At 39.7% G+C, this 12,116-nt stretch overlaps 1 protein-coding gene across 1 annotated transcript in view; it reads left to right on the forward strand.

Moving 5' to 3' along the window:
- Positions 1-4,123: 4,123 nt before the first annotated feature.
- Positions 4,124-12,116, forward strand: part of LOC120563717 — a 28,398-nt gene continuing 20,405 nt past the window's right edge. Inside the window, exons 1-5 of the mRNA XM_039808076.1 lie at positions 4,124-4,275; positions 4,619-4,723; positions 5,489-5,567; positions 5,723-5,930; positions 6,081-6,267. Coding sequence (XP_039664010.1) covers positions 4,124-4,275; positions 4,619-4,723; positions 5,489-5,567; positions 5,723-5,930; positions 6,081-6,267 — 731 coding nt within the window. The remainder of the gene's footprint in view (positions 4,276-4,618; positions 4,724-5,488; positions 5,568-5,722; positions 5,931-6,080; positions 6,268-12,116) is intronic.

A 12,116-nucleotide genomic window follows, 5' to 3' on the forward strand; every position in this document is an offset into this window, starting at 1 on the left:
GGCAGGCTTGCTGGTTGCTTTTAGTCTGAGTCTGTGAGATAGCCAAACTTCCTTTGAAGATAACGTGCAAATAAATCAAACTCCCCTGAAATAAATAAAAGTAAAACAGATATTGAACTATAATGACTAAGGCATATGTTTATATGTATTGCCTCATTTATGTATTTCAAGATGCCATATTTATGTATATTTATGTAAAGAGGTGCAAAAAACGGATGATCAGTCGCTCAGGAAGTTAGGCTACAGTTTCCCTCAACTGCAGCCTGGGTTAAAGCAAAACTGGTAGGCTACACCGGTGCTACTCATGGATGTATTAAGAGAACGTGCTACTGCCTTGGAAATGCAACATCCGGTCTCAGAATTTGAAAAAACGGGCAGTCCTTGAGTGAGTCCCATGGTCTGCAAGCTTGCAATGTTTCCAGCTCTGAGTCGGGACATTCCTATAACCTGTCTCGGACTGTCTCTCTGCTCACTCAGTTGCTTGAGTTGACTTGTGGAGTTGTCGCCTACGAAATTGTAAGTTGTAGACTAGTAGAAGCTAATGTTGCAAGAGGTTTGTGTGTGGCACTGTTATCATTTGAGATTAAATTGTAGAAGGACTCAACTGATCCGAGTTAATGATACTAGAGACTCGCTAGCTGACGTTGAAACCATCCTCTACAAAATAACTACTTACATGTCCCTCGACTGCAGGTATTCCACGCAAAGTTGGAAGTGTGCCCTCGTTTAGAAGAAGTCTCCTGGCCAATCCTGCCTTGTACTGACTGAAGTTGGAGAAACAACAGCTAGCTGATGTGATCCTTACCTAGCTACTGCACATGTGCGACTCCCACCAAAGATGGAACAGAAGTGAGATGTCTCACTCTGTAGCTAAAACAGAGACTTGAACACACAGGGTGAAAAGAGGAGTTGCAGCAATGTGCCATACAACAAAAATATGGTGTTATTTGAAAATTAAACCATGTAAACCTATTCTGGTACAACCTCAAAATACAATTATGAACCTGAAACAAGCATAATATGGGCACTTTAAAAAGAGACACAAATGTGTCGTCTCCATCTGAGTAACGTCAGACACAACTCTACTGTTTCTGATAAAAGGTTCAAGGTTCGGCTTTATTGGCAACACTATTGTCCAATGAAATGCATTCGTCATTTACAGCTGGCTCTGATGAAGTTAAGTTAAAAAAAAAACATAGAAAAAAGCAGTAAAAATGTCCCAACAACAAAAACTTCTAAAAAGCTCCTAAAATCCTAAATCCTAAATCCTGCCTATGTGTACATAGTTTTCTCTCCACGTTAGTTATCTGGGCATTAGGGCTCAATGATGTGGGGAAGAAATCTACAGTAATTGTGATTTTTTTGCCAGATATTGTGATTTTGATTCGCAAATAAAAATAAAAAAGCTTCGTTAAAGTTGAATAATGACAATGATAAAAGATGTCATGGAGAATTATGCCATGAGCCACACTAGGCATTGAACATTGAACTGTCCAACATGACTATGAGCTGTAAGAGTCTTGTAATCTGCCAATAGAGACATAAGAAATGGGCTCACAGGCCACAAATAGTGAAAAAGTGCCTGCCTCAAATGTTCCACATTGTCGTTTGCACCAAATTGTATCTATTTTAGACACTAAAAGAGTTCATCTTACTCACTTTAGGTGTCTGTAGTGTGCAGTGAGGCCAGTTTTTTGTCATCTTAACTGCTGTTTTTGATCTATTTTGTAAACATTGTGTCATAATTCATTCACGTCACCTTTTGAAAAATGTGTAGCCATCTTAAATTCTTGTGTTGTTTGAATTGTATTTATGAGAGTCTGTTAGTCTGAAACAACTATGTGCATTCATTGGAAAGAGAAACAGTGAGGTAATTATGTTGTCATCTTAACTGCCCAATTTGAATAGTATTTCAATGTATATTTATTTTTCCCATATCACATGACCTCTGACCATGTGACATGATGAAAACAGATAAGGGTCATGGGTCACTGCAATCAAATACACCTGAGGAAGATCAAATTGTGGGCCGAGATGTTGTGGGCCTTTTCTGCACTATTGAAGGATTTTTCCGGAGCATTAACCTGTTGTGCAGACTTCACCTTCTGTTAACTATTTTGTGTTGAACTACAATTGAAGAGGTTTTAAATAATTTGCCAGGTGTTTATACGTCTGTCTGTCCCAACCGTGAGGCTGCAGTCAGGAAACTTTACAGCTGTGTAGTTTAGATCTAAATGAAGGCTGAGTTTGAAGATGGGTGGGGTCCGAGCCTGAACAAACACTGACAAGACAAAAAAGTGAGATTGATTCTCAGTCTTGGCTCCATTAGTCCAAATGTAATTTTATTGTGAAAATCTGCTCCTGTTGCAGCCCTTCCTGTCTGCCTTCTGACAGGTGGAGCTTGGACTCATTCCAGGGAACAGCTCACCTGTGTCAGAGACTTCTCTCAAGATGGAGAGTGACCCTCTTCTTCATCAACACTTCTTCATCAACTCTTTGGACTGCTTGAAGAAACTGTAAGTTGCTGTTTGATACTTTAACAAGACGTTAGTCTTTCGTCTCTTCAGGTGTTTGTTTCTGGCTCTATAATGTTAAATATAATGTCTCTACTTCACTTCTTATTTCCTGAGAAAGTGTGGACAACTCTTGTGTTGGAAGATAAATCTACATGTTGGTGATTTACTGGAATCAAACAGAAGAGCTTTATTTCCTTTCTCCAGCTGTCAGAAAACAAACGTCTCCATCAGAGTAAAGCGAGACACAACACAACTCTACTGTTTCTGATAAAAGGTTCAAGGTTCAAGGTGCAGCTTTATTGTCCTTATACAACATAATTGTCCAATGAAATCCAATCGTCATTTATAGCTGGCTATGATAAAGTTAAGTTACCAACCGGGCTGCCTCTGTGGACATTGGGCTAAAATATCGGAAAGTCAAAAATTGTCAAAAGAAATTCCAAAAAGTCAACGAAAACGCTGAAAAAAGCATCAAAAACATAGAAAAAACAGCAAAAAATGTCTAAAAACATGATGAAAACCTTTAAAAAAATGAACACAAACTTCTAAAAAATCATTAATCCTGCCTATGTGTACATAGTTTTCTCTCCACGTTAGTTATCTGGGCATTAGGGCTCAACGATGTGGGGAAGAAATCTAATTGTAATTTTTATGCCAAGTTAGTCTTTGGTCTCTTCAGGGTTAGTTTCTTGCTCTGTATTGTTAAATATAATGTTTCTACTTCACTTCTTATTTCCTGAGAAAGTGTTAAGGACTCTTGTGTTGAAGATCAGAAAGCTGTCTGCTCTTTTATTCTATAACTAAATCAACAAATATAGAACTGCGTCACTATGAGCTGGCACTCCTCCAACAGGAACTAGTGTCCAATCCTAATCAGGACACTCTACAAATAGAGTAGGTGTAGACCACACTCTCAGCAATCATTTGGTGCGACAGTGGTGAGAAAAAACTTCTGACGTCTAAATTCCTGCATTCATATAAATTAGTATGCACAAATTTAAGTTACAAAATGTTGTAGGTTTCCACAGAATGAAGCCTTGCTTCTAAATCTCCTCATCTATTTCCTGTTTGATAGCTTCTAGTTTCTCCAGCAGCTTCTGGTTCTGCAGATTAAAAAGGGTCTTCCTCTCTTTCTAACAGGACCCATCAGAGACCAGACCCTGCTGAACCTGAACCTGAACCCAGCTGTGTGTACATTAAGAGTTACCGGTCCATGGAGTCACCGCTACTTTAAAAAAGAAGGCGACCTGACCTCTAGTGGTGAATAGAAATGAGAAGGAAAAAAAAAAAAAAAAAGAGAAAAAAATTAGTGGATGTAACTACGTCCCGTCTGGGTTGTTTTGGGTCATTTCAGTCACCTGCATACTCTCATACTGAGAATATTACTGCAAAATAATTTCCTGTTTCACTCAAAATATCTTTTTGTTTACACATATTTAGATTTTTTTTAATTCTGATTTCAAAAGATATATTTTTATTGAGTTTTGGACAGAAAGTAAAGCATTATTGGCATTTAATTGTTAATAATTAGGCCTACATACTGTACATATACATATTCATATTAATATTATATTTTAGATTTTAACTGAACATGTGACCCTCAATAAATGTGTTTTTCTATCAGGACCCAGCAGAAACCAGAGTCTCCTGATTCTGAACCTGAACCTGATCCTGAACCCAGCTGTGTGTCCTTTAAGAGCGACCGGTCACATCAAGGCCTCATTGACTTTAAAGGAGAGCAACCCTCTACTGAAAAGATGTAAGCTGTTAAAATTATAACATTACTGATTCATATTTTAACTTTTATGTTTCCAGAGAAGGTTTTGGAGTTTGTTTTCAGCATCTTTCTTCTTCACATTCATTTATATTCTCACATCTGAAAGTTGTCCAGTTAAACCAGTCTTCAACTCTTGACTTTAGGTAAATATTGGATCTGGTTTGGTCCAATGTATTCTCTGGTGTTTTAGTTTTTTAACCCAGTTTTTTGTATAGTTTATTGAACTTCTTTGTGTTAATCTTGTTTTAGTTGTTGCTTGTATCTCCTGCAGTTTTTGTGTCTGAATACTAAAAAGTGAATTTCCATCCCTGTTGATCCATCAAAGACCAGACTCTGCTTACTCTGAACCCAGCTGTGTGTCCTGCAAGAGCGACTGGTCACATCAAGGCCTCATTGAATTTAAAGGTCAACAACCTTCTGCTGAAAAGAGGTAAGCTGTATATATTGTAATATTACTAATTTATGTTTCAACCTTTTTGTATCCAGAGAAGTTTTGAAATTTATTTTCAGCATCTTTCTTCTTCACATATATGTATATGCTCACATCTGAAAGCTGTCCAGTAAGACCAGTCTTCAACTGTAGATCTCAATTTAATATTGGACCTGGTTTGGTCCAATATTATCTGGTGTTTTAGCCCCATTAAAAAACATTTTAATGGTTGGGTTGTATGCGCCTCAGAGTGCCTCTTGCAGGGTAACTTCATCTGCACATCCCCCCTGGAGAACCAGCAACCCTTGGTAAGCATTTGTGTCACCTGGGTCAGGACACTATTTGCCATGGGAAGACTTCTGCCATTTGAGTCTGGACACTTAAGGCCAAGTTTCAGTGAGTCCCCCCCCCCACCCCCACCCCAAGTCTCCTGACCAAATTCTTCCCAAATGTTGGGTCTGGGTTTGTCAGTTGGATGTCAGAAGTCAATAAGGGGAAGCAAAAAAGGGAACCACCATCTAACATGTTTTGAGGCCAACAGAAGGTTTTTCATCGTTGACTCCCCAAACTTCTTCTACCGACAAATGTTTGCTTCCATGACCACAGAAGCTGCAGACCTCCTGGCCTTATATCAGTCTGCTGCTTCAGGAGTCATTTAGGCCAACCATGTTGTAGTCCTTGTTGCTTCTTAGTTCATTCTGTTGATTTACTTGTCTCTGTGTGGACAGACATGATGTGAGCTAATTCTTCCTGATTCCTCCACAGAGTGGACCAGGAGAGCTCAGAGGTTCTCAGTGTGCAGTCTGTCCAGCAGCATCAAAAACACCTGGACTCCATCTTTATGGTCTGTACAACAACTACTTTTACATTTACACTGTTCACAATCATCTCCATGCTGCACTTTATAGACCAGTGGGTTGTCAGTCTGTCCAACATGGGTCTGGTGTTTGCTTCCATGATTTCAGTTTGATTTGTCATTCATATAATCTTCTGTTTCAGCTGCTGGAAGAGAACATTGTCACTTTTGTGAAGAACGAGCTGAAGAAGATCCAGAAGGTTCTGAGTCCAGATTACCCAGAATGCTCAGAGAGTCAGAGGGCGGATGAGGATGAAGACCAGAGGAGGAGCAGAGAGGCACTTCTTAAGATCACACTGCACTTCTTGAGGAGAATGAAGGAGGATGAGCTGGCTGACCGTCTGCAGCACAGTAAGAGGATTTCTCTAAAGATTTAACTGGCTGGACTAATGGGACATTTACTAATGTCTTCAGAGATAATGTTTATATGTAAAATATTCAGGGGATATAAACTGTCTACTTTGTAAATCACCTACTGATCTTTTTTCTGTATTCATTTAGGAAGTCATTCTGGAGGTTGTAAGCATAAACTCAAATCTAACCAGAAGAAGAAGTTCCAGTGTGTTTTTGAGGGGATTGCTAAAGCAGGAAACCAATCCCTTTTGAATCAGATCTTCACAGAGATCTACATCACAAAGGGAGGGACTGCAGAGGTCAATGATGAACATGAGGTCAGACAGATTGAAACAACATCCAGGAAACCAGACAGACCAGAAACAACAATCAGACGAGAAGACATCTTTAAAACCCCACCTGGAAGAGTTGAACCAATCAGAACAGTTATGACAAAGGGACTGGCATCGGGAAAACAGTCTTAACACAGAAGTTCACTCTGGACTGGGCTGAAAACAAAGCCAACCAGGACATCCAGTTCCCATTTCTATTCACCTTCAGAGAGCTGAATGTGCTAAAAGAGAAAAAGTACAGCTTGGTGGAACTTGTTGATTACTTCTTTAGTGAAACCAAAGAAGCAGGAATCTGCAGGTTTGACGAGATCCCGGTTGTGTTCATCTTTGATGGTCTGGATGAGTGTCGACTTCCTCAACACTGAGATCCTGAGTGATGTTACAAAGTCCACCTCAGTGGATGTGCTGCTGACAAACCTCATCAGGGGGAAACTGCTTCCCTCTGCTCGCCTCTGGATAACCACACGACCTGCAGCAGCCAATCAGATCCCTCCTGAATGTGTTGACATGGTGACAGAGGTCAGAGGGTTCACTGACCCACAGAAGGAGGAGTACTTCAGGAAGAGATTCAGAGATGTGAAGCAGGCCAACAGAATCCTCTCCCACATCAAGAAATCACGAAGCCTCCACATCATGTGCCACATCCCAATCTTCTGCTGGATCACTGCTACAGTTCTGGAGGACATGTTGAAGACCAAAGAGGGAGGAGAGATGCCCAAGACCCTGACTGAGATCTACATCCACTTCCTGGTGGTTCAGTCCAAAGTGAAGAACATCAAGTATGATGGAGGTGCTGAGACAGATCCACACTGGAGTCCAGAGAGCAGGAAGATGATGGAGTCTCTGGGAAAACTGGCTTTTGAGCAGCTGCAGAAAGGCAACCTGATCTTCTATGAATCAGACCTGACAGAGTGTGGCATCGATATCAGCGCAGCCTCAGTGTACTCAGGAGTGTTCACACAGATCTTTAAAGAGGAGAGAGGACTGTACCAGGACAAGGTGTTCAGCTTTGTCCATCTGAGTGTTCAGGAGTTTCTGGCTGCTCTTCATGTCCATCTGACCTTCACCAACTCTGGAGTCAACCTGCTGTCAGAAGAACAAATAACATCAACAAAGCTCTACCAGAGTGCTGTGGACAAGGCCTTACAGAGTCCAAATGGACACCTGGACTTGTTCCTGCGCTTCCTCTTGGGTCTTTCTCTGGAGACCAATCAGAATCTCCTACGAGGCCTGCTGACACAGACAGAAGGTAGCTCACAGACCAATCAGGAAACAGTGGAGTACATCAAGAAGAATATCAGTAAGAATCTGTCTGCAGAGAGAAGCATAAATCTGTTCCACTGTCTGAATGAACTGAATGATCATGCTCTAGTGGAGCAGATCCAATGGTACCTGAGATCAGGAAGTCTCTCCACAGATGATCTGTCTCCTGCTCAGTGGTCAGCTCTGGTCTTCATCTTACTGTCATCAGAGAAAGATCTAGTCGTGTTTGACCTGAAGAAATACTCTGCTTCAGAGGAGGCTCTTTGGAGGCTGCTGCCAGTGGTCAAAGCCTCCAACAAAGCTCTGTAAGTGTGACATATTCATCATTCAATACTCTATCTTTCAACAGGAGTTAAATATAATAACTTGTTTCCTTTCTGTTGTCTCTCCAGACTGAGTGGCTGTAACCTGTCAGAGAGAAGCTGTGAAATTCTGTCTTCAGTTCTCAGCTCCCAGTCCTCTAGTCTGAGAGAGCTGGACCTGAGTAGCAACAACCTGCAGGATTCAGGAGGGAAGCTGATCTCTATTGGACTTAAGAGTCCACACTGCAGACTGGAGACTCTCAGGTCAGATCCCGAACAATAATCTTTGAAAACACAGTATTGAAAAATACTTTGGAAACATTCAAAAGAAGTTAATGTTTCCAAAGTATTTTATTCTGATTTACAATCACTTCATAAAGAAGGAAATATAAACTGTGGCTGAGATCCAAAAATCATTCATATTTTACTATCATGTGACTTTGTTTATTCCTGATCATACAAGTAGATCCGACCAGACAATCTGATTGGTCAACTAGACATTTAGACAGCACACCCAGAGCCATTTGAGCACACCTGGTGCATCACATAAAATATTGTTCTGCCATTTCCATGGCAACATTGTTACTTCCAGGGCTGACTCAAAAAAACAGTAACGTTAGCCTACAATATTGATACAATGGATTGTTTTGTTGTTAATTTTGATTTATATGGAGGACTTAGTTTTGATGAATGGTTGGAAGAGGATGAGAAGTGAATCATTGGGTGAAACAACATTTTTACAACACTCTGGAGTTAACTGTTACTGGAATGGTTTGGATCAGATCAGCTGTTTGGATCACATCAGCTGTGCCACTGACAAGTCAATAATGAAGTTTGTGAACATATAGTAGCTAAATCTATCCATGAAAAAAAGAATGTCAGATATTTTAGTTATAACCAGATTAAGTTAGCCAAGCAGTTTGGTGTTTACATGTTTGGTAGTTATTTAGTTTTGGAGAATTCCATGATCTCTACCGTTACAAACCTAACATTTACTTAAGATGTCTGGCTGACTAACGTTTAACAGGGAGGGACTACAAATTGTCTGTGTTGCTTTTCTTTATTTTGAGAGTGAATTGCCCCACAATATGAATACTGTTTGATTATAACTTTTATTTAGTTGGGAACCGTTGTATAATTGCTTTATTACACGAGAGGGTTTGATTTAACGTTTAAATCTTATGTGAATTTCAATACTGGATGTTTTTTTTTACTCCTCATTCAGTCTTAATTAGTTATCATGTTTCCAACTTGTTTAGAAAATGGATTTTATATTCTCTATCACCAATAGTCCAGACTTAACATTTAAACACAAATGTTATCTGTCTTCTTAATTACCGTCCCTCCAACAAAGCTCTGTAAGTGTGATTTATTAATCATTAAATACTCTGCTATCTTTCAACAGGAGTTAAATATAAATACCTTGTTTCCTTCCTGTTGTCTCTCCAGACTGAGTGGCTGTAACCTGTCAGAGAGAAGCTGTAAAGCTCTGTCCTCAGTCCTCAGCTCCCAGTCCTCTAGTCTGAGAGAGCTGGACCTGAGTAACAACAACCTGCATGATTCAGGAGTGAAGCTGATCTCTGTTGGACTGAAGAGTCCACACTGCACACTGGAGACTCTCAGGTCAGATCAAGTTACTGTTTGTCTTTAAAACTTTAAGCTTCATTTAATTTAAACAGCCCTTCTCATGTTAGGACTAAAATGTTATAATTTCGGAAAATCTTTGAATGTTTCCAAAGTATTTTGTTTTTATTTATAATCACATGTCATATGAAATATGAACTGTGCCTGAGTTCTAGAAATCCTAATTATTTTAATTAGTGCTGGGCAATGATTCAAAGTTGTAATCGCATGATTTCCCTGATTAATCGCATTGTTATACGCAAAATCCAATAATGAATTCAAAAGTAGTGTATAGCGCAATTTTATTTTAAATGTTCTGCCATATGAACAAAAGTGCCATCACATTTGTTCTGCAAACAATTAACATCAGCATTTTGTTTATACAGTAGCAGTTAAATAAAAATATTTAGTGTAAATCTCAACTTAAACAATGTAATCAAAGCAAATACAAAATTAAAGCATATTGCCACTGCCAGGGCATTCATGTTATCCTGTTTGTTATATATATTAAAAAAAACTGCCCACAAAATCCTGAGCCACAATCATAACATTAAAACAGGCAATTTCTGAGACAACAGCAGAAACATTGTTTTTTCTTTTATCAGGGAGTAGCATAACCAGTCTCTGTTCAGTACCAAATGTCCCTGTTAGAGTGAGGTGAAGCACAAACGTTTCAACATAATGTCTCTCCTCGGTTTTCATTACAGTCAGAGCATGTGAATGCAGCGCCCACTGTTCATCAATATAATGCACTGTAATTCCGAGGTAATTATGGTTACCCAGTGATGTCCAGTAGTCCCCAGTGAGAGTAACATGTTGCAAAGGTGTCACTTTTGCAGTCCTCTCCTTTTCATAACAACGTGTGTATTCTTATTGTGATGGTGCATCTTGTAAAATCTCATACCTGCCGTCATTTGTTGCAATTCTCAGAATGTTTCTCTGACCAACGTCCTCCACAACACTAATGGGCCTGCAGTCTATAGCTATCCACTTCGCTATGGCATTTGTTAGCTGTTGTTGTTCTGTTGCCTTTGTTTATCTATACTTCTCCCACACACTGCATCTAACGTAGTCTGCCGACGTGCCACTGTTTGTTTCGTTGAATGATTTGCTGGTATCAACTGTGTGTATTGCATGTAGGCGATATTTCAGACTGGAAGTACTCAAGAGATAAGAAAATTCACCTTTGCAGTGGTTGCAAATAACTTTGGTTCTGTCGACTGCGCCGTCTGGAAGAAATTTAAAATGAAAATGGCCATGCAAAAGTTCCGTACCCTTCTCCATGTTTGTTGGTTTGTTTATCCGCTTTTCCTTTCCATTTCCTGTAAGCGCAGCAGCAGTCAGCACAGACTTTTTCAAAATAAAAGCCTGTGAGCAACAGACATTTACAATAATAAAAGAAATAATAAAAACTGTTAATGCGCGATAAAATAATTGTCGGCATTAATTAATTAATGAGTTAACGCTATAATAACGCGTTAACTTGCCCAGCCCTAATTTTAATATTGTGTGACTTTGATTCCTGATTGAGTCTTGATTAGTTATCTACAACTTGTTTAGAATGAAACAGAAATGATTTAAACTGAAAAGGGATTTAATATACTAAACAAAAGTCCAGACTTAACATGTAAACACAAATGTTATTGGTCTTGTTTCCTGTTGGTTGTCTCTCCAGACTGAGTGTGTGTAACCTGTCAGAGAGAAGCTGTGAAGCTCTGTCCTCAGTTCTTAGCTCCCAGTCCTCTAGTCTGAGAGAGCTGGACCTGAGTAACAACAACCTGCAGGATTCAGGAGTGAAGCTGATCTCTGTTGGACTGAAGAGTCCAACCTGCACACTGGAGACTCTCAGGTCAGGATTCATTAACCCATTCAACTGATGACCATTTAAACTCTGATTAACTTTAGTTGATGATTCAAAACACAAATGGCTTTTGCATTCATGTTGTTGCGTTTGTCTTTGTGTTGAACCGTCTCTGCCACTGTAAAAAACAAACAAACAAAAAAACACGTGGCTCCATGTGTTGACAGAGGGTTCATGTGTGTTGTTCTGTGTATTTGCAGTCTTTCAGGCTGTCTAATCTCAGAGGAAGGCTGTTCTTCTCTGGTCTCAGCTCTGAGCGCCAACCCCTCCCATCTGAGAGAGCTGGACCTGAGCTACAATCATCCAGGAGACTCAGGAGTGAAGCTACTGTCAGCGGGACTGGAGGAGCCTCTCTGGAGACTGGACACTCTCAGGTACAAACACTGATGAACATAAAAAGGAGATATTTGTGTAGGAAGTATCCAAGGAGATCATCTATAGCAGGGATCTTCAACAGGGGGTCCTCAGAGTCAATGCAGGGGGGGTCTCCAACTAATTTAGTTTTTAAAAGTTTTTGCGAAAATTTAAAAAGTCTTAACATAAATCCAACATATTATTAGCAAATACAAATCTCCATTCTATAGGCTTACTGGCCTATAGTAGTCACTAAGGTAGCCACCCACAGATACAGTTCATCCTAAGGATTCACTTTGCCACATGTACACTCACCTAAAGGATTATTAGAACACCTGTTTAAATTTCACGTTAATGAAATTAACTAATCAACCAATCACATGGCAATTGCTTCAATGCATTTAGGGGTGTGGTCCTGGTCAAGACAATCTCCTGAACTCCAAACTGA

Source organism: Perca fluviatilis, chromosome 8, assembly GCF_010015445.1.
Source record: "Perca fluviatilis chromosome 8, GENO_Pfluv_1.0, whole genome shotgun sequence".
Classification (NCBI taxonomy): Eukaryota; Metazoa; Chordata; class Actinopteri; order Perciformes; family Percidae; genus Perca; species Perca fluviatilis.